General features: G+C 35.2%; 1 protein-coding gene across 4 annotated transcripts in view; it reads right to left on the bottom strand.

Annotated features, from left to right (window-relative positions):
* Window positions 1-23851, bottom strand: part of SORCS1 (sortilin related VPS10 domain containing receptor 1) — a 741634-nt gene that overhangs the window by 442229 nt on the left and 275554 nt on the right. For all 4 annotated transcript variants that reach the window (XM_074233753.1, XM_074233754.1, XM_074233751.1 and 1 more), the window contains exon 2: window positions 21046-21113. In XM_074233753.1, the coding sequence (XP_074089854.1) occupies window positions 21046-21113 (68 nt within the window). The remainder of the gene's footprint in view (window positions 1-21045; window positions 21114-23851) is intronic.

Below are 23851 nucleotides of genomic sequence, written 5' to 3'. Positions count from 1 at the left end.
AGTCTTGATCCCATGTCATATGAGAATCAGCTGAAGAGACTAAACATCTTTAGCCTGAGGAAAAGAATGCTGAGATGAAATGTGATAGTTGTCTTCAAGTATTCAAAGGGTTGGACTGTGGAGATTATATTTGTTCTGTTTACCCTAGAGGGAAGAATTAACAACAATGGATAGAAATTGCAAAGAGGCAACTTTAGGTCCAATGTCCTAAAAAAATCCAAACAATTGGAGGTGTCCCACACTGGAATGTGTTTCCTAAGAGGGTGAAATTTTATCCTTCCTTAAAGCTTTTCAGGTAGAAACTAGACATTGCTCATAGGCCTTTATTATTGTAGGAACTCTTCTGTTGTATGGGGTGGTCTAGGCAGCTGTAGAGATACATGCCAATTCTCAAATTCTGTCCTTTGTTGAACTCAATATTCTTTATTTTCAATTGTCTGGGAATTTAGTCTCAAAAATCAAGTTATATTAGAATGCCCTATGGACTCTACCAAAGAACAAAATTGTTTGCATCACTCAGTCATATTGAGGTATCCTCAGGAGAACACAATACTTCATAATAAATTTCTGCCTGTCTTTCAAGGACATTTGCCTAAGGATATGAAATTCTTGGGTATAACAGTAATAATTCTTTCTAAGCCCAAAGAACAGCAAAACTACTTAATCTAGGGAAACAAATATGTTAATAGAGCACTAGGATATATGATATGCAGGGATGTATATGGATTTGAGGTAGGGTGAATCCAATGGAATCAGTCAACAAATAATTATTTAGCATCTACTACATGCAAGACTTTTAGTTACTGCTGAAACTATTCAATCTGTTCTTTCTTTTGGTCCCTAATCTCTATTGAATTGGACCAAACGGGATTGTACATCATAATTAAACCAGGAAAAAGCTATTAAGATGGTAAGGTAATGTTAGAGGAAAAAAAGAGCAAAATTGAGTGACAAATCTTAGGAATTTAAAAGAAGAGGACCAGAAATAAAAATTTTCAAACTGTTAAGTCAGTTAGTGTTAATTTATTAAGCACTTATTTTGTGCCAGACACCATGTTCTAGGGTTATGAAGAAAGGCAAAAACCCAATAAAAGATTGAAGGAGGTGAAAATGAGAGTATGATAGGAAGTAGTATTATCAAAGCAAAGTGAAAGAGATAATGCTATAATAAATTAATACTATGAGACAAAATCAAATTGGATGGCTCAGTTATACCATTAATTTGCTCTAAGACTTGGTGTAACTTCCCCACTTTGCATTATTTTTTTTCCTGCTAGATAAAATGAGGGCATTAGATTAGAAAACTTTCTAATTGCCTTTTCCCCAAGATTCTGTCTTCTCTTTCTATACTTTTAATACCTCATCTACTCCCATAAATTCCATTATCATCACTATACAGATCACTTCTAAATCTATATATTGAGCCCCAATACCACCTAGGTTTTTCAATTTCATATCATTGATTGCCTGTGTGTTGGAAATTTCAAACTGAATATTCTGGATTCATCATAAACTCAACATATCTAAAACTGAATTTACCTTTTTTAATCTCTCTCTCCTTTATTCAACTTTGGTTGAAGGAACTATGACCCTTCTAGCTTTTCAGGTTACTAATAGCATTATCTTGTATTCTGCTCTCTCCCACCCAATATATATATACACTATTAGTTGTCAAAACTTGCCACATTTGTACCATGCTAGTTGATTCCCTCATCCCCTCTCACTTAGATTATTGCAAGTCTTTATTATGATCTCCTTGACTCAAATTTATCAGGCCATATTACTCATTGCTACTCAAAGTAATTTTGTCAAGTGATCATAAACAACTCCAATAGTTTCTTATTGTCTCTAAGATGAAATATAACTTCTTTATATTTAACTTGAAATTTCTATACAACTCAATCTCTTTCTGTCTTTCTGGCCTCCTATATTCCAACACCCTGAAAGCCTCCAAACTGAACTTCTCTCTATTTTTTATACACACAAATGCTCAATCTTCTGCCTCTGCACCTTTGGATTAGGTACCCCTTATTTCTAAGTTGAATTTTTTCCTTATCTTCAAACATCATTGCAGAAGTTCATAATAGAGTACTAAATTTTTCAAAATGAATCTCAGGCACATTTTCTTTGTGAAGAAATCCCATATCTCCTCCTGCAACTTCTAGTACCTCACTATTGTCTTATGTTGTTGTTCAGCTATTTTTAGTCATGTGTGGATCATTGTGAACTCATTTGGGTTGTTCTTGGCAGAGATACTAGAATGGTTTGCCATTTCCTCCTCCAGTTCATTTTTTTGGATGAGGAAACTGAGGCAAATAGGGTAAAGTAACTTGCCCAGAGTCACGTTTGAACTTGGAAAAATGAGTCTTCCTGATTCCAAACCTAGGATTCTATCAACTATGCCACCCAACTACATCTATATATTTGTAATCATTAATAAATTTACATGAATATGTAATATATACTTGTGTCCTCCACTAGAACAAAAGCTACATGGAAGAGATTATTTCCTTCTTTGAACTTGTGTCTGTGGTGACTAGAATTGCTCCTGCACTACAGCAGATACTTAATAAAAACTTGTTGGTTTATTTCTTAACAACCCCAGCACACTATTTTCTGTAGGTTCCCAAAACACAATTTTACTTCTAGTAAAATATAATTTATAGAATCTTGTCACAAATCAGTATGCCATTTTGCTTTGTGTTATGAAGAAAAAATCAAAGGATACTCAATATGTTGTTTAGAAGACTAATTTGTCTGTTTCCTAAGGTAGTTTGTTGTTTGGGGCTGGGGGTGGGATTTTTGCAAAATTCTATTTGTTTCAAGCATAGGGAGTTTGACATAAGTTCACTTTTGTCAAGCTCAAATACTCTTTGTTGAAAGAGGTGATGAAACAGGACATTAACAGATAAATTCTTTTCAAACAGCTCTTTCAAGTCCTGCCTCCAAATTGCAAGCAGAAATAAATACACATTTTTTTGAAACAAAAAAATGCATTTGTGTTTCATGAATTGATTGCATCTTCTGTTTCTGCAAGCTAAAAAGTCATAATCCTCTGCAATCACAGAATGTTTGAAGCCAATAAAGCATAGGTGATGACCTTGCTAATACATCCCAGCAGGAGGAAGAAATAATGCCATGATGAGGAATAACTCTCCAGTCACCATTTCCCTTTGGAAATGGGAGGTGGCAGGAAAAGTGCATTAGTTTGAGCTATGGAGACATAATATTTCAGAAACTTCACCCCCAAAAAGGAAAAAAATCTTGCAAAGATTCTCCAGTAGGCTTGTTTTCATATCCCTTGTCCTTAGATGCTAAGGATTAAGAAAACTCCAATCTATGAATCCCAGACACAGCACTGCTCAAAGCTCTCTTCCATTTAACTTCCTTTGATTCAAAGGATGGATTTAGGATTAGAAGGAAATTTAAAGGTCATTTAATCCAATCCTCTCACTTTACAAATGAAGAAACTGAGACCCAAGGAGGCTAAATATGTTGTCCCATAGAATTGATTTCAGAGATGTTTGTTGTGTCCTTCTATGCAAAATTAAAACTATGCTTTTCTGCTGTTACAGTGTGAGGAACAAGGCTGAAGGATTGGGAATTCAGACAAGTCACTCATCACATTAGCAATTTGCCATTGCCCATGAGCAGCCAGTGGGGAGATAAGATAGGGGAACAAGATATGGATTCATTTATAGTCTTCTTGACATGTCTCCTAGCACTGACAAAAGCTTAAAGTCAAAAAAGGCAAGTTAACAATGCTTACTCCTAATATAAAATGTATATTATACATATATATAATATATATTGTAAAAGGTAAAATATAGATAAAATATATTATACTATACATTATATATATATTGTGTATATATATATGCTTATATCCAAAAAAGCAAAATATAAAATATAATTTATAAATAATTCCAGCTCTAGTAGTCTATGTTTTTTATGAGAATCTACATGAAGTGATTTGGATCAATATTTATTATTTCTTTGTGTAAAATAACAGTATGTTAGACCATCTCCTGCCATCTCTATACATTACCTTCTGTTAGCCGTCATTTACCTTTAATGAAATTAGTGGGGAACATCAGAGAAAAATGTAGTCCACAAAGAGTCCTGACCCTCATTAGAGCCAACAGTTGTCAGCTTTCTTGCTCAGCAAGAGCAAGTTTTCATCAGAGCAGTTTTCTTCAGTAACAAAATAACACAGTTAACTTTCTCATTTATCTCATCCCTGCCTTCCTTTTGAATAACATTCTATTAAAGGTCCAAAAGTTAGAAAAAAGGGGTTGAGGGTCACTATAAAAAAAGAATAGAGAAAGTTAAGAGTCCAGATGACACTGTGAATGAAATAAGAAAGTAATGAATATTCACACATCCAAGAGAATATTTCTGAAGCATAGTGACTCTTAAAGGGTTTATCCAATTCAATTCATTAAAAAAAAATTAAGTAGTTATTCTGTGTCAGACACTGTCCCTGGAATTGGGGAAAGAAAGATGCATGGGGTGGGGTGAGTGGGTGGGGAGGAGAGGACTAACACTTGAAGAGATCTGCAAAGCTCTCATGTAGAACATGGGGCTTGAGCTGAGCTTTGGATTTCAGGAGATATAAGTGTACACTTTGTAAAATTTGAAATTAAAGGAAGATGTAATCACTTGCCTCTCTAGTCCCTACCCTTAGATTGTAGAAACTATTAACAGGGTCCAAACATATTCCCTGGGAAGTTATTATTTCCTAGTTAACCATGTCTGCCTCATATCTGCAGAGAATCAGCTAGTTAATGAACCTTTATTAAATGCCTACTATGTGTCAGACCATGCTAGATGATAAGTGAGATACAAAGAAAGTCAAAAGACAGTCTCTGTTCCCTGAATGGGAGTCAGCCAATAAAAAGCCAGAAAAAGATGGGGTAATATATGAGACTAATGGCAAGAAGGCAAAAGTTGTTAAATCATAGAGTAGGTGGAGGGAAAGAAAACTATAAGAAGACTGGAAAGACAGAGAGGGGCTATATTGTGGAAAAAAATTAAAAGTCAAACAAATTTCATATTTTATCATGAAGGTAATAGTGAGCCATGGAAGTTCATTGAGTTGGGGGTGGGGGTTGGGGAAATCACTTTGCTGAATGAAGGATAGACTGAAAGGGAGAAAGACTTGATGCAGGCAGATTAACCAGAAAGCAATTATAATAGTTTAGGTATGAGGTACTGAGGAGGGAAGCTGCTAAGAGAGACCTCTATGAGAGGGACAAAAGGTTCGGAATAACCACTGTGGTGAATGAGAGTAAATTGATTGGGATATGTATAAAAGAATTTCTATGCTGCAGTAAAAGCTCAGTTGAGATTATTGTGGAACAAAGTAGTTTAATTTTGTGGTTATTTTCTTCAGTTTTATTTAAGGTGCTTATTTTATTTTAGCTAAGTTGGCTTGCTTCCCTTGTCTGTGTATGGCATTTAGTGAGGATGGCTCTCCATTGCACCAAAGGAGTTGCTTCATGGGCAATGTTTATGGAAGTTAGATCAGAAGAAAGGGTAGTATTCTGGGAGGTGTGTTCCATTGGCTCTTGGACTAACCTAACCAGAGATGAATCAGCAGTTGGTATTGGAGATGGAAAGGATGGCAGGTTTTTTTTTTTCCCCAAAGGCATTTCTTTTCTCAAAGATGGCTGAGGGGGGAGTTAAAAGCTAGCCTATGGGGGAGGTATTTGTTATTTTTCAGCTTTCCTGGACTCAGGATTTTGTACTATGATCTGAGAGAAGGTGTTAATTAAAATGCTGGTGGAGGTTTGAATTATTTAAAACATAATGTTTTTTTCTTTCCTTCAGAATTCCATGTTGTCTCTCTAAGATGACTTGACTGTTTATGGGCGCTTTGATAGAAAGAGTGGATGGTCCCTTCTTTATAGAGGTTGCTACACTAGATGGAAAATTGGAAGCAGGTTTGGGTGTCTGGAGATACTGCTATTTCCGGTGATATTGGGCTTAGGGTCCTATTTGGTTTCCATTGCGGTCTAAGAAGAGGTGGTATTAGAGGTAATGTTGATGGTTTATTGTTGGTTTGATAGAATTCATCCATTTTAAATAAAATTCAGTTGTCAAATTCAAAATACTAATGACTGTTCATCACTCTTTCTTGTAGTTCCTGTTCTCAAATAATTAAAATAATTAAATAAAAGCAATTCTGATTATTCATTATTTCACAATTGGGTAAACTAGCTTTGAAATATTAATTAAAATAGTAAGTAAGCAAAAATAGAGAAGGAAAAAGTCTTTTGGATCAGAAATCCTTCCTATTGGTATCAGAGTTTCTAGAAAAGACATATCATCATTTTTCTGAATTGTTGGTCAAAGACACCAGATGCCATTTTTGTCAATACCAATGCTAACTGAATGCCCCCTTCACTCCATTTCTCCTCCCTCTCTCTTACACCACACAAACAGCATCTCATTCCAAAATTGTGTTTCTTTTTACATTGCCTACAAGAGCCTCTCAGAATCTCTAAATTTGGGAAGAAAGAATTCTATTTAACATACATTTCCCAGAAAGTCTTGTAACTAGATGGAGAACTTCATTTCTGACTGGAGAGAAATCAGACTATCCCAAAACTATGCTGGAAAAATAAATAAGATACCACCTTTACTTATTTATTCATCACATGGGGAGGGGATGGGGTAGAAAAATATGGAACTCATAAACTTGTGAAAGGATGAATGTTGAAAACTACCTTTGTATGTAATTGGAAAAAATAAATAAAATTTCAATAAAGGTTAAAAAAGAGAGCAAGAATGGAAAATGAAAAAAGAAACACAAGTAAGGAGGAAGATAATGAACAAAATTTTGAGTGGAAGGTTGATAGGGAAGGCAGAAATGGTTAAACAAAGTTGTTCAGAAAATTGCAGAATCATTGAAGGCATCTCAGGAGATCCTGAAATCATCTAATTCTCTGCCTTTATGCTGAAGAACATGTCTTCAGTCTTGTATAAATTAGTTTCCAGGTTAAGGGATTCACATATAACCAAAATAAATAAGGCAATTTAGTATTCCCCAAAATCAAGGAGATGGCTCAGACTCTTAACAACATCCTCCTGATGTTGAGGATGAGTGGGTGAGGTAGCCCTGATTGCAGATTCATTAATTCCACATTTAAAGAAAAGAGCAGCTTCTTTTGCATTCAGTATCAGGGTTCAACATGTACTTTTGAATTAAAAGTCTCCAAATATAGACACTATAGACACTTTTTATGAAACATCACAGGATCAGAAATGGCATATTCTTCTAGAGGTCTTGGGTTCCCCTCCTAGACCTCAATTTGAGTCATGAAAGGTCTGCAGAAGGATCTATACAAAAGATGTTATGTAAAAGCTCCCAATAAGATGTAATGTATCTTTACTTACCAGAGTCAGGGATGCAATAAGATACTTAGTAGATGCTTGCTTGCTGAATGACAAAAGAGCTTCCTGGGTCACCTACCTGGAAAGCATAAGGTTTAATAGCTAGTTCCCAGTTACCACCACCATTTTATAACCATCTCCTTTTCTTTCTTCCAGTTTTCAAGGAATACACATCAAGACAAATGAAGCTGATAAGCTCAGAGAGAGAGAGAGAGAGAGAGAGAGAGAGAGAGAGAGGTAGGAAAGTTACTTCTGCTCCCCACAAAAGAATGATGCTGTCCAGTGCTCAAGATTTCTTAAAGAACTTATGCTTAGAGGTGGCTAGGTGGCATAGTGGATAAAGCACGGGCCCTGGAGTCAAGAGTACCTGGGTTCAAATCTGGTCTCAGACACTTAAGAATTACCTAGCTGTGTGGCCTTGGGCAAGTAACTTAACCCCATTTGCCTTGCCCCCCCAAAAAAGAACTTATGCTAGTGCAACAGGCAGTTGTATGATTAGGACAAAGAAAACACATCTTTATAATTTTAGGTAAAACAAAATCCCTAGGTGCCATGGCAGTCTGGTACCCAGGATTTATCTAGCCCTGCCCTAAGAAAAGCTTCTCTGATTAACTCCACCAGAGTCTGCCAACTAAGTTCTTCACACTGCACATGAGCATTAGCCACAGTCCCAGTGTTTTACGTTGCCGTATTCCTTTAATTTGTGTCAAATGAACCACCATACCTAGTAAATGTGTCTTTCCATAGGAAATGCTCAAATTGTGGTAATAGGTCCAATTCTCTGAAATTTAGATTCCAGGTAGAAGTGTTACATGGTGACATAGGGACTTTCTGAGGCTTTAACATCTATAGAATGTTGTCTTCTTTAGGGTAAGGATTCAATAGTTTTGTTTGTGTATTCCAGAGTTTAGCATGTTACCTCATAGTAGGCAGTTAATAGATGCTTGCTGATGAATTGACTATGCAGATGTGGGGAAATATAATTGTCCTTAAAAGAGTTGCTTGTGGAAAGACTTCTTTTTTTGTGGTGAAGTGGAAAGAATACTGAATTTGAAGTTAAAGAGTCTGGATTCATAGCCAGACTTTGTCATTTACTACCTATATAATTTTAGCAAGTCCCTTAATCTCACTGTTCCTCAGTTTCCTCAAATGGAAACCAAAAGGGTGGGACTATTTTACTTCAAAGATCCCTTTCTGCTCTATTTTCTTCTACCTGATATATACCCTCTATGGGAACATCAATGAATTAATAAAAAATCATTTTAACATCTACCATGGTTAAATTATAAGCGTTTTTAAGTGCTTAGTATATGCCACTCTCCTAGACACTGCAGGTTATATTTTATATATTTTAAGTTATATAATCTTATATTTTTATAGGGAAAACAAAATATAGATATTTTTATAGATATAAACATGTATGTGTTTATACATACATATATGTTTTTATGTGTAGATATCAATGTAGATATTAGTGGCAGCTAAATAAAGCAATAGTGTAATGACTTGTGCTTCAGGAATAGGAGTTCAAATTCAGTCTCAAACAATCCCTAACTGTATAACCATGAGCAAAGTCATTTAATCTCATCAGCCTAAATTGACTCAACTATGAAAAAGGGATAATAGCACCTAACTCCCAAGGTTGTTGTGAAGATCAAATGAAATACTCTTTGTAAAGTGCTTATCACAGTACCCAGCACATTGTTTGTTGTTGAGTCATGATAGTTTGCATCCCATTTGGAATTTTGTTGGCAAAGTTATTGAAGTGGTTTACCATTTCCTTCTCCAGCTCAGTTTTCCTCAGGCAAACAGGGTTAAGTGCCTTGTCCAGGAGCACAAAGCTAGCAAGTATCTGAGGTGGTATTTGAACTTGGGTCCTCCTGACTCCAGGGCCAGTGCTCTATCCACTGCATCACCTGGATGTCCCTGGCACATTGTAGACACTTAACAGACGGTTTTTCCCTTCTTATCTTTATAGTAGATAAGAAGGGTATCAGAGGAATTATGAACTAACCCATAGAGTAGGTGATTGTGGTCCTCTTTCTAGTACCAATTATAGAAATGATTAGATTAATCTAAGAGAAAAAAAAGGTCAGAATTGGCCTCACAATCAGGGGAGACTAAAATTTGAATAGTTTTTGATACAAGAATCAGGTTTATATTAGTTATGTTATTAGGGATAGGCACCTTACAGTATCAACTATTTCTCTGTCCAGGACATATTTGATTCAAGAACACCAGATACTAAATTCTTTTTTATTACCCTATTCATGATTTCGTTTTCATTTGTTGTGGTGCTATCTTGCTATTCTTTTTCAGGAGTACAATGCTGATTAAAAAGGAAGCTGTGTAGATGGGGTAGAGATCCAGTCCAGATCCCCTGGGTAATTAAAGGAATACAACCTCTGTGGAGAAGTGGAGCAAGTTCTTAATAAGTAGTATCCTGTTGGCTATGTACAAAATAATTTGTCAAAATAGAAGTTTCTTTCCCAAGGGTCTGGAAAATATTGCCCTCAGTCTCTATGGACAAGCCTGAAGCCTTCGACTTGATATGCTAGGCTTCTCAGGCCTGGGAAATCATCTACCTTTGAGTGGCATGCTGGAAAATGCCACATTTCGATGTCAGAGATCAATGCTTGAGGAAATCCTGACTTCCCAGAAGAATTTCAAGGCAAAGGACTCGATTCAAATCTTTTCTCTACCACTTACAACCTGTATGACATTCAGTTAGATAGTCGCATGAGTCTATGAGCACCCTTAGTTCCATCTTTGACAAAATAAGGGATTTTGGTCATGATTTCAGAGGACTGACAAAGCTAGTCATGCACCTCTTGAAATATGATTTGTTTAAGATATAGAATAAGTACTAGATTTTTTCACACAGTAAATATCAGGGTTTATTTTGTGGAACTGTACATTTGCTAAGATAGTTTTGTATTTCACATCTATTTTTTCCCTAAGATTGGGGGAGGGGCAAAAAAGGTATAGGAAGAGAAAAAGTAGGAAGAAAAGGAAAAAGAAGAGAAGGAATAATTACGATTTTTTTTACTTATCATGATTAAAAAGAAAAATAAACTATTTTTAGAGTAACCTGCACAATCCTCTATTTTGCTTTATTATGTGTAAGTAGATGCCTGTTCTATTCAATGTTTAAGTTAAGAATACATATAGAACCTACTTTTTTTTTAAACAAAAAATGTTGAAAAAGATTACTTCTAAGATCACTTCCTTTAAGTCATGATGATCCTAAGTTGCTGAACTTCAAAACTTCATCTCAAAAATAAGAATAATAATGTCAAACTCTCTTCCTTAGAGGTTTATTTTTTTGGGGGAAGCTCTATCACATAATTGTGAGCTTTCATATTCATTATTCTTTCCAAGAATGCCAGTGCAAAGAATGAGCTATATATTAGCAGTAACTATAAGGTACAGTAGACAAGAGTACTGTTACTGGACTCAGGATGACCCAAGTCCAAATCTAGCTCCAGGAATTTACTTTGTGACCACAACCAAGTTATATAACCTCCTTTGTCTAACTTTCCTCAACTTTTAAAAAGAGTAGCAAATCAACTCAACAAGGATTGATTGCTGAGTAGAAGGAACTCTCCTACATCCTGTGAAGAATAAGTGATGAAGATGAAGACATGGTCCCTGCATTAAGGGAGCAAATGACTTATAGGCATAATGGTATATTCCTTGTGGAATGGTGTGAAATAAAGAAAATTATTTATTTCACACCATTCCACAAGGAATATCTAGTATATCTAAAAACCCACTCTATGTTTTGGGATATGTTTTTTCAGGGCAAACATTCCTTTCTAAAACATATCTATTTTTAGAGTTTACTGAGCACTGGTTTTTTATTGCACTGTGCTTGGAAGCATGTACAAACTTCTTTTCCTCTTCTGCATCTCCTCCCCCTTCTTCACCTCTGCAGCAGGAAAGAAAAGATTGGAGAGAATGAAGGTAGAACCATATGTGGAACTGTCAAGATAAGGTGTGAGTCCTGCTATATACATATAAATCAGATTCCCTCTGTCAGAGACGGCATGAAGAACTGGTTGCTGTCTAGAGAGCAAAGAGAATGTTAGCTGACCATCACAGATTGTTCTACCTCCCACAGGATCTCAAAGCATTTTATGGTAATGAAACCCTTAAGAGAAAATCTGGATCATTATTCTACTTCAGAAATACACAATGATAAGTAAATGACCTTTCCAAGATTGTTAAACAAGATACAAAGTAGACCAAAAAAATGTAAACATCTTCTCCCTTTTCTAATTTTATGCCCATATTTTCTCAAAAAGGGTCCTTTTGGTGATTTAGGGAAAGGAATGGAAAGAACATAGGGGAAGTCCTAATCAGCATCTTATTTACATGGTGATAAGAAGAACATTAAAGTTTAAGAGAGCAACATCCAGTAAGGCTGGAAGACTATGGAGTGTATGTCCCTTTAAGACAGTACAATTCCAATCCAGAATTGCCCAGGGCTTTCTCACCAGCTATGCCTGTCTCAGTAGAGTTCTGATTACTCTGGTATAACCCAGAAAGAGGGAAGAAAAGGAAGATGAATATATTTCTTCTTGGAGATAGTGCATTTGGATTTTGACATTTTATTTATCTCAAGCTTTAAGCTTATCTTGCTTCAAAATAGTCAAACTACCATTTTCTATCAAGTCTCAAAGCTTAATCCACTTTGTGATGAGAAAGTTATCTCTGAGTGCAGAGGGTAAAAAAGCCCAGCTAATTGGTCTATGTCAGATTATCTTTATTTTCTTCCTCCCTTTTTTCTTGGTCTGAATCCCAAATGACAATATAAACAAAACAATGTCAACAACAGGCACTCAGACCAAAGCATAATCAATGTCAGACTCCATGCTGGAAGGAAGCTCATTAACTGAGATGGGGACATTTTGATGTGTCATCCAGAACTCGATGATCCATGGAGCCTAAAACCTGATGGGACCACTACATTGTCAATTGACTCTAATCTTCCCTCAAATCTCTGCCTGTCCAAGGATCCCACATCCCTAGGTCAATAATTAATTGTTCTTTAAATGATTCTAGTAGGTTAATGGAAAATTCCTGTGTGCTGTCTAGCTATTTAAGAGCAGAAAAAAAATTATTAATTAAATTAATTAAATAAAAATAATTAAGTGCTTACTGTATGCATAACAATATATATGTATATCTATATAATGTAATATAATATATATATATGTATATATAACGCACCAAGGGAGATAAAGCATTTAGATAACATGTTTAAATGTCAAAGAAAGGTTAAAACAAAATGGTCTCTGAATATGAAGAGGAAAAAGATCATTATGAATTGTGATGATTTAGGGTTCTGCCTATAAGAAATGAAATTTGAGTTTAACAACAAATCAGTATAAATCAAAATACCCCAAAATTTATTTGTCACCTATTATGTATAAGGTTTTATATTGGGTACTTAGAATAGAAAACTCAATGCAGTGCTTGGTCTCAGGATGCTTATATTCTATGGAGGATAATATCACATATGTACAATGTAAGCAAATGCAAATTATACAAAAGTAACCAAAAGTAATTTGAAGTGAAAGATATTGCTAATAAATGAGAATCAGGAAAATTTTAGAAGATAGCAGTTGGCCTGCACTTTGAAGAAACTTATGGTTTCTAGGAGTTGGCAGGCAAAGAAAAGAGTATATTCTAGGTATGATGAGCAGGTTATGTGAAGGCATGGAAATAGGAGGTGGTTGTCAAGCACAGAAAAATACTAGCAGGCCAGTTTAATTAGAATAGAAAAATGAGTAAAGGGGATTTGTGGGAAATAAACTTGGAAAAGAGGTGGTATCCAGGTATATGGATTATAGTAAGTGGAAGAATGGCTAGAAGTAATAGGGAATCATTGAAGATCTTTCAATGGCAACTTGCATTTTAAAGAATAGGTAAAAATTCAAAAGATAAAGATATTTTTAAAAGCTAAAGTATTACAATTCATTATGCCTTATCATCTTCTAGCTCATGAAGTATAGGTAGGGTGGCAAAACAATTCACTCTCCTTTCCAAGGTTTAATTGAAACTACAGGTGTAGGAAATGGAGAAAAAATGTGACTGAATTGAAAGGGCAGATTTTTGATGTATACAGGCACAGGTTTCTTGAGTGGATACTAGTCTGTCCTTTAAAAGAAGATAGTTTTCTAAAATGGAACCAATAGCCAAATAATCTCACGAAGAACTCAGAGAGCAGAGTTACAATTGTATCAGAATTTTGGAAAGGAAAGAGAGTGATCCCAATGAGCAGCTAAGAATAGATATGCTAGTAATGCCAGACAATTGACTATGAACTATAAGTATATTAGGAGTGATAAGGATGCTAAGAAGAAACACAGAAGATATTAACTCTTCTTGAAGATAGCCAAAGTATTTTCTTCTTAAATCTGCCCTCTAGTCAGGCCAATTTGCAACTCAATATCTTTCCTCTTGCAATGAATGTAACTCTTTCTGAGCTTGACTTGATTAAGGTCAAGTCTTTCAAGGAGGGAAGCATAAAGGAAAGGATTAAGAAATTAGGAAGACTTTGGTCTTAATTCTGTTCAGACTTTAGCAAACTATGGAAGTCTTGGAAAGAGATTAAACCACTACTCAACCTCCTCAAAAGAGATCTACCTCACAGCATTAGTAAATTAATCACCTAGCCTTTGGTATGCATGGACAATGTGTCAGTATCTGTGTTAAGTGTTGGGGATACAAAGAAAGGCAAAACCAAACAAAATTATTCAGTTCCTGTTCTCAAGCAGTTTACAATCTAATGGAGAACACCTGCAAAAACTATAAGCAAAGAGTATAAATGTATGTATGTGCTTTTGGATATATGTGTATACACATACATATACACAAACATATATATATATATATATATATATATATATATATATATTTACACCTGTATTTGGCAATAGTCCCACAGGAAAGGCACTACAACTGAGGATTGATGTAACGAGATAATATAGAGTATATTTTGTAAAACTTCATAGTGTTATAGCAGGGTTCTGAGATAATATTAATTTCTCAAATATATAGGGAACTGAACAAAATTTATTAAAATAATTGCTATTAAAAGAAGGTGGCTTAGCCCTACCTGATCTAAAATTATATTATAAAGCATCAGTCATCAAAACTGTCTGGTATTGGCTAAGAAATAGAGTAGTGGACCAGTGGAAAAGACTAGGTGCAATAGCAGGAAATGATTATAGCAATCTGCTGTTTGATAAGCCCAAAGAGTCCAGCTGTTGGGATAAAAACTCTCTCTTTGATAAAAACTGCTGGGAAAATTGGAAGTTAGTATGGAAGAAACTTAGATTAGACCAACACCTCACACTCTATACCAAGATAAGATCCAAATGGACACAGGATTTAGACATAAAAAAACAATACTATAAACAAAGTAGAAGATCAAGGACTAGTTTACCTGTCAGATCTATGGAAAGGGAAGCAGTTTATGGCTAAGGAAGAAATGGAGAACATCACTAAAAACAAACTAGATGATTTCAATTACATTAAATTAAAAAGCTTTTGCACATACAAAACCACTGAAACCAAGATCAAAAGAAATGCAATAAACTGAGAAACAATCTTTACCAACTAATGTTTCTGACAAAGGACTCATTTCTAAAATATACAGAGAACTGAGTCAGATTTTAAAAAAAAGCCATTCCCCAATTGCCAAAGGTCAAAGGATATGCAAAAACAATTTACAGATGAGGAGATCAAAGCAATCCATAGTCATATTAAAAATTGCTCTTAAATCATTAATTATTAGAGAAATGAAAATTAAAACTTCTCTGAGGTATCATCTCACACCTCTCAGACTGGCCAATATGACCAGAAAGGATAACGATCATTGTTGGAAAGGTTGTGGGAAATCTGGGACACTATTACATTGTTGGTGGAGTTGTAAACTCACCCATCCTTTCTGGAGAGAAATTTGGAACTGTGCCCAAAGGGAAACAAAAATGTGCATACCCTTTGATCCAGCAATACCACTACTGGGTCTATACCCTGAAGAGATGATGAAAAAGGCTAAAAACATTACTTGTAGAAAAATATACATAGCAGCTCTGTTTGTGGTGGCCAAGAATTGGAAATCAAGTAAATGTCCTTCAGTTGGGGAATGGCTTAACAAAATATGGTATATGCATGTCATGGAACACTATTGTTCTATTAGAAACCAGGAGGGATGGGAATTCAGGGAAGCCTGGAGGGATTTGCATGAACTGATGCTGAGTCAGATGGGCAGAACCAGAAAAACACTATACACCCTAATAGCAACATGGGGGTAATGATCGACCTTGATGGACTTGCTCATTCCATCAGTGCAACAATCAGGGACATTTAGGGTTCTCTGCAATGGAGAATACCATCTGTATCTAGAGAAAGAATTGTGGAGTTTGAACAAAGACCAAGGACTATTACCTTAAATTTAGGGAAAAAAAACCCTGATATCTTATTGTCTGATCTTGCTATCTCTTATTCTTTGTGTTTCTTGCTTAAGTATATGATTTCTTTCTCATCACATTCAATTTGGATCAATGTATACCATGGAAACAATGTAAAGACTAACAAATTGCCTTCTGTAGGGGGTGGGGGAAGGAAGTAAGATCAGGGGAAAAATTGTAAAACTTGACGTAAATAAAATCTTTATAAAAATAAAAAATAAAATAATTGCTATTGCCCAATTGATAAATGGTTAAAAGATATGAGCAAGTTGTTTTCAGAAGAAGTAATAAAAGATAACAATATTATGGAAAAGCTTCTAAATCACTAATAATTAAGAGAAATTCAAATTAAAACAACTCTGAGGTATGACTTGCCAAACCCTCAGACTGAGTAAGGTGATATAAATGGAAAATGATATATGCTTAAGGGATGTGGCAAAAAGGCACATCAATATACTATTGGTGGTCTATCTGGTCTATCTGTTCTAGACAACAATATGGAACTGTGCCCAAAAGGCTATAAAATTCTTTATTATCATTTTGATCCAACAATACCACTACTAATTCTTTATCCCAACAATTTCAAAGAAAAAGGAAAGTGACTCATATGTACAATATTTGTAAGCATCTCTTTTTTGTGCTGTTGTCAGAGAATTGGAATCTAAAGGATATCCATTAGTTTTGGAATAATTGAACATGTTATGGGTACATGTTGTGATGGAATGATGAGGGGTAAGACTTCAGAAAAATATGAAAATACCGCTATAACATGAAGTGAACAGAACTAGTGAACACAATAAAGTGATATTGTAATAATGAGAGACTGAAAGATTTACCTACTTTGATCAATAAAATGATCTAAGGGATTCATGATAGAAAATGCAATCCACTTTCAGGGATTAATCTGATAAACTCTGAGTACAGATTGAAGGTTTTTAAAATTATTTTTCTTGCATTTTTTTCTCCAACATGACTAATGTGGAAATATATTTTACAAGACCTCATATGTATAATGGATAGAGGGAGATAATGTGGAAGTGAAAATGAAAAAATAAAGATACTGTGGGGAGGGAACTTTAATAATGTTATGTAAATGTGAATTATCATCATTGAACTCTCTGTTTTTCTTTTCTTTTTATTCTTGATTTTAGTGCAAGAACAGTCAGTATGTACAAGGATGATTTCATGTCAAGAAAATTAAACAAGCCTTTAGGAAAAATAATGATTTATAATCTGCTCCAATTCTTTTTGTAGAGAAGTTTATGATTGTTACTTTTAGAGTAATTGATAAAATATTGTTATTAGCTTATGCAAGTCATTTCTGATAGACTGAGTTGTTTATAATGGGCTAGAAATTTCATTAAAAGTACAGAATAGTTTTTTGTCTGTATATACATATATATATATATATATATATATATATATATATATATTTATATAGTTGTTTTGTCCACAACAACTTTTTGTTTCCTTCCATGGAAAGTGAAATAGTTTCAAAGAATTCTTCTTTTAGAATACAATTTTTAACAACTTATTTTAAAAAAAACCCAAACTTTGTTTTTTGAGATGACTTATGTTAATTTACATTGTTTAGCATACTAAGGTATTTTAAGAACACTATTTAAAAGCAAAATCTGGTTTGCATATTTTCTTTAGCATGTTAAGCACTCCCCACCTAACAAGAAAAGTTATATTTGTTTTTTTGAGTAAGTTTCAATCAACTATAGACAACCTTGCTAGACGAAAGTTTCAATAGTTACTATGAAAATGTGGCAAATTGAAGCCCAGATCATCTACAAATGTGGCATTTGCAGTGATAGGAAACAACATGAGCAAAGAAAAAAACAAGTGCTGAGTCACTGTAGTTGGAAATGTAAAGTATGAAGGAAAATTATGGGACAAGGTCAGAAAGGTCAAATTGTGAATGGTCTTGAATGTTGAAAACTTTAGTAAGCAATAGAGAACCTATGGAGCATTGGAGTGACATGAATCTTATTTATGTACAAAAAAGTTAATTGTAACAGCAAAGTTAGATTCTCCTTTAGAGAAAGGAAAAAGTGAAGTCAGGAAGCCCTCTTAGAAAGGCTTTGGAAAAACCAAGGTAGCTTGTAATGAGGTCCTGTCTGTTGAAGAGCTATGACGGTGGGATCAGAAGTATCAGAAATGATCCTTCTTACAAATGCCAGTACATCTTTTCTCTTCACCCTTCTTTCCTACCTCTTTCAAGAATTTGACTCTTTTTGGGCAGCTAGGTAGTACAGTGGATGAAGCACTGGCCATAGAGGCAGAAGGAGCTGAGTTCAAATTCTGCCTCAGACATTTAACAATTATCTAGTTGTGTGACCTAGGGCAAGTCGATTTACCCCATTGCCTTAAATAAATAAAAAAATTTTAAAAATACATTGCTTACAAATCAATATCTATCCATTCCTGAAGAAAAAAATTAAAATTCCATTCCATCCTATATGTCTTCCCTCTTTCACAGCTTCCTAGAAAAAATTATCTACACTTACTATCTTCACTTTCTCATATCTCCATTCATTGAACCTCTTTGCATTATGTCTTCTAACCTCATTCATTGGTAAGCATAGTCTTCTTTCTCCAAGGTCATCAACAACCTAATTTCCATATCCAGGGATCTTTCTTTCTGTCCTATTTGATCTTTCATCAACATCTGATACAATTAACTCCTCTTTTCTCCTAGATACTCTTTCTTCCCTGGATTTTAGTCACATTCTTTATTCCTATATTTCTTCCTGCTTCTCTGACCAAAGTATTTTATGAAATAGTCAAAGTAATAGTTCATTCCTGAACAACTGTTCCACAGGCATGAGGAGGCAATGTGTTGAGATAAAAGAGAACTAGATTTGGAGTCAGAAAGTTTGGGTTCAAATTCTACTTCTGCCATTTATTTTGTATATGACATTAGGCATACTCAATTTTCCCATATGTATAGTAAGGGTTTTCAGTGAATAACTTCAAAGACCCCATTCAAAATTTATAATTCTATGATGTTTTGTCCCCACTCACATCATGCATAATGATGAACAGAAACTGTTTGGGGGCAGATGGCTGCACAGAGCCTCTCCAGGTTTAAAGATCCTAAACTTAGGGAACCACTCTTCAAAGGAAACTCTTTCAAAGGATCCCACACTTGTAATATCATATTTGAATCCTACTGCAGCAAATAGGCAAGTTTGAGGTTGGCATTTTGGATATTTTTTCTTTTACTGCCTTTTACATATCTTAAATGAGCACTCTTCCCCATGTGGGGAAAACTGCTGTAGTGTGCCTTCAGAGAAGAAGGGGCTTAATTTGAAGTTTGAGACTGTCAGGAAGTCCTAACTCCTTTTTTTATTCCTTCAGGAGGAAAGAGAATGACTGCTGTAAGAGACTGACACATTGAAACAGAGCAGCTTATCTTTTCATTTTCTAACATGCTGGCTTCTCTTTATGTGGCCAGGAACATTGATGAAAAAAAGTTGGCTTTTCTTTTCATTTTTATAGGGATTTGTTTGATGTTTGGTATCCATCAAGGAAGCATAGCTCAAGTTATGAAAAAATGATGTGATTTTATGTATTTAAATAATAGTGCTGCTATCCCATTATTCACCCTACTCACAAAAAGAATGGATGACACATTAAAATAAGGGGCTAAAAAAGATTTCTGGATTGCTTCTGTCAGTGCTTTGAAAAACCCCAATGAGTTGTTACACATACAGAATTAATATGCACAATTTCCTTGTGCTGGAGATGCAAGCTTGCCAACTTCCTTTACAGAGAAGTTGGCCCTATGAATTCAACAACACCAATATCTTCTAGCAAGAATAGATGAGAATAATAAAAGTCCCATATCTGCTCTGCCTACTAATTCCTGTATTATATAGAGAATCACAGGATTTCTAATTGAAAGAAATCTGGTGCAATCTCTTGATTTGATAAGTGAAGGAGTATCCCTAAACAGAAATGGTGGCTTATTAAAGATGACATAGGTTTTAAGGAGCAGAACCAGAAATCAAACCCAAATTCTCTGAGTCAAGCTACATTGCTCATTTTACTCCACTGAAGCTACATTTCTTAGCAGAAATCTAGCCAGACATAAAACTGAATTATAATGTGTTTTGCTTGCTGTCCCTGAAGTTTTTCAGGCAAAGTTTGGATGGTGATTTGTTAACTTTTGCATCAAAGGAATTCAGGATTCAGTTATAGATAGAACCTCTAGAGATTTTTTTTTGCATTTTTTTTCTCTTTCCAATTAACAGAATCTTTGATTATACAGGAAACTGGGTAGTCACTTAAAAAGAAATTTTATCAATCTCTATAAAGAAATTCAGCAATATAATTTGTTTTCATCTGAATTTGTGCTTGTAATAATTCATTTCAACCAACATGTTAAATGAGTATTGTGTGTACTATGTAAAGGAACTCTGAAAATTTCCATTGAGACTGTGATATCAGAATAGGGCATAGGAGCAAGGAATGGCATTGACAATATGGCTGAGTCCAATGCAAAGTATAAGTTGAGGATGGGATATAAGAATAGAAACTGGACCCTTGATTTCATTGGTATTGAGAACTGGGTGAGGAAAACGTCTACCAAAGATGATAAGCATGTTCAATGTCAGAATCACTGAAAAGTTAAATGACTTGTTGAAGATTATATATCCAGTACATGTTTTAAAAAGCACACACAACTCATCTTCTTGGTTACGAGGGTTTCTAGGCATCATAACATGCAGTTTCTCTCCAAGTTAATGAAATTACTTTTTAAAAAATTGTTTTGTTTTATTTTGTTTGGCAGATCCAGAAAGGTGGGTGAACCTTTAATGGTGATTGTTTCATCAATATCAGGACCTAGAGGCAGCATGGAATTATGGGAAATAAATAGAAATAAATTATTTTGAAATATGAGTCAGACTAAAATCAAGAAAATAATAGCATGGTAATTATCCAGTCCTCAAACACATGTAGATTACAACACTTCCCCTATACAAGATATATGACAACTTAAAATATCTTAAGGAAAGTAAAGGAGTTCATGAAGAAACTTCTCCACTGTAACAGGGAAGTGGGGAAGAATCCAATTAAATTCAATAAAGGAGACATAACCAGAATGTTCATGTTTAAGTAACTCAGTAATTATTAGCTCAATTTATCTACTTACCTCCAAAGTGAGCTCTCAGTGATGCTCCCTAGGTTATAGTCGTAGAGCTTCGTCAAAATTAGAATCACCTGAAGGCAAAAGAAGAAATCATGGTTAGTCTCAAACAATTACAATCTCATAGAACTGAAATGGCCCATGGGAAGGCTTAGGATTCCTTTAATGGGCGCTTAACATAATTGAATGAATTGTTAAGGCTTTCTGCCTAAACTGACATAGCAAGAGTTGGCTGGGCCATGAGCTGAGCTACTCAGACCTTTCCCCCCTACTACACTAAATTGTGACCTAATACCAAGAAATATCTTTGATGATAAATGTTAATCCTGAGAGCTCTCAGCTGGTAGCCTTCCTGGCCCTAATTTGAGTTATCTCATTTAAGGTAAGAAAAAAAGTGGTGGTCATTGCTCTAATGAACAGAGAATTCTTCTATCACTTCTACTTCAAACAAGAATGAAGAAAGTGCAACTCTTTCCTGGGAAAGCATGCATAGAACTCACCCTAAAGATGCTAGTAAATTCAGTTTAGTTCACTTCATTTCCTTTTTTAGTCTCAGTGTGCCTACACCGATATCATTTTAGCCATCAATCTGTTGATTTATTCATTTTATAAACAACTATAGCAGGTTTAGTAGTCTACTGTAGGGATAGAAAGAAACAAAAGGTTTAAAGTCTGATTGGAAGAAACCAGTTTTTGCCTGTTCACTATGAAATAGAAATATCATTTGTTATAGAGAAAAGACTACCAACTCAAAAATCAGAGGACTTGAGTCCAATTCCACTTTTGATGCTTACTGACTATTCTACCTTGAGAAAATCACCTAAACCTCCTTGAGTCTAATTTTTGTCACCTGTAAAATGTTGTACTCAATGACCTCTAAATTCCTCTATAGCTCTATTTCTACAATTCCATAGCTATACTTCCCCTCCTTCCCCACAGCCACACACACTCATTTCAAACACACAAAATGTAATTTTAGCTTGCACTAGGCCTATTGCTTTCTGTGTCAATACTCTACTCAAATTCACTGGACATTCCATTTATTCTGAGCATTTAAGGGAAATGAGCCCTGCTCCAAAGCCTGGAAAATTCAAAGATCCAGCACCAAAGTGACTTCTCTATGCTGTTCACTGTGGACAATGGAAACATAGTGGGCTTTGTCATTACCTTTAGATGAGTTTTGTGGTCCTCACAGTTTAAAATATTTGTTTTGTATTTGTAATGGGGGCAATATCCAAAAATGTTTGCCCAAGGCAGGCTACATGTGGAAAGGGAATGTGATTGGAACCCATTCACATAGGTTCCTGGTTATCTGAGTTAAGAACAAAAAGGAAAAAAGGAAGAAAACAAAATAAAAACAAAATAAAACCATTCAGGACAAGAGTGACTCTTTCCAAAGTTAATGTACCGAAGACCAATAGAAAGATAGGTCAGCTATGCTCAGCTAAATCAATGTATCCTCAAAGAACATCCCTTTCCTGCTCTGAATGTCTTTCCTTGACCAAGGATATTAAAAAAAACCTTTAGAAAATTCATAGTAGACTGAGTTTCTCATTTAATTCAAATTCCAAACATAAGGTACGTGGCTAGCCTTGTCAGCCCTAGCCTATGACAGTCTTGGGGTTGGTGTTCCCAAGTAAATAAGAGAGTTTCTAGAGCAATTTTCTAAAGGCCTTTCTCTCCAACCCATAGAATCAGCTCAGTTTATTATGAGTTCTAAAGGGAAATGCTCTATACTCATTTCCAAATTGAAAAAGTCACTAAAGAGCTCTGATTTCTTCCATGTTCCAAACAGCTGTGTTGTTTTTGTTGTTGTTGTTCAGTCATTTAATCATGTTTGATTCTTTGTGACCCAGTGGACTGTAATACACCAATAATGTCTGCAGGATTTTCTTGACTAAGATATTGGAGTGGTTTGCCATTTCCTTCTCCAGTAGATTAAAGTTAAGTGACCTAGCTTGGTTAATACAGATAGTAAGAGTCTGAGGCTGAATTGAACTCAGGTCTTCCCAACTTCAGTTCCAGGGCTTTATCCACTGAACTATCTAGCTGTCTCCACAAACCAAACAACTCTACACTGAAGGAAGTTTTTGGAATGAACTGTGCAATCTCCAGTGATTCTCTCATAGCACTACACCAAACTATCCAATCTATAGAGATTCCTTCAATTAAACATACACACACACACACACACACACACACACACACACACACACAAAAATTGTGGAAACATTAAAGACAGCTCTAGGATTCCCTATCATCCATGAATATTCCAGTGGCCAAACTAGACAGTTGACTTTTTGGCTTGTTTTAAAGTTGCTCCTTTAGCAAAATGCCAACATGTATTAGGTGCTGGGCACCCTATTGGGATATCAGATGGTAGGACTGCCATGGGGACATATGCTTAACAGACAGGTTTGCCAATTAAGGCATTCTAAGTGATAAATTTCAATCACTACCATCCCAGGAATGCTTATCAGCGGCAGCAGGGTGGCTGTTTGTTTGAAGATACAGAATTATGTTGCCTTTCTACCTCAGTATATTTTGCCGAATAGACCTATAAATCCCCCACTAAGAAAATGGGGGTGTGAACATAAAGCATTTCTGCATAGTTGCACTCCTGATACAATATAGCAGTAAACTTAATAATGAAGTTCAGCTTTTCACTCACCATGACTATCCTTCCTCTGAAGTGGGAATTAAGAGAAGCACCAGAGATGAAACCCTTTAACCCAGCATGCAACTGTATGAAACCACACATAAGCACCCTGAGAAATTGTGTAAGTAATTCCCAGAGCAAAGGAGGTGGAGT

Source organism: Macrotis lagotis, chromosome 4 (genome assembly GCF_037893015.1).
Source record: "Macrotis lagotis isolate mMagLag1 chromosome 4, bilby.v1.9.chrom.fasta, whole genome shotgun sequence".
In the NCBI taxonomy this organism is placed as follows: Eukaryota; Metazoa; Chordata; class Mammalia; order Peramelemorphia; family Peramelidae; genus Macrotis; species Macrotis lagotis.
This window is presented reverse-complemented; position numbering and strand designations above follow the sequence as displayed.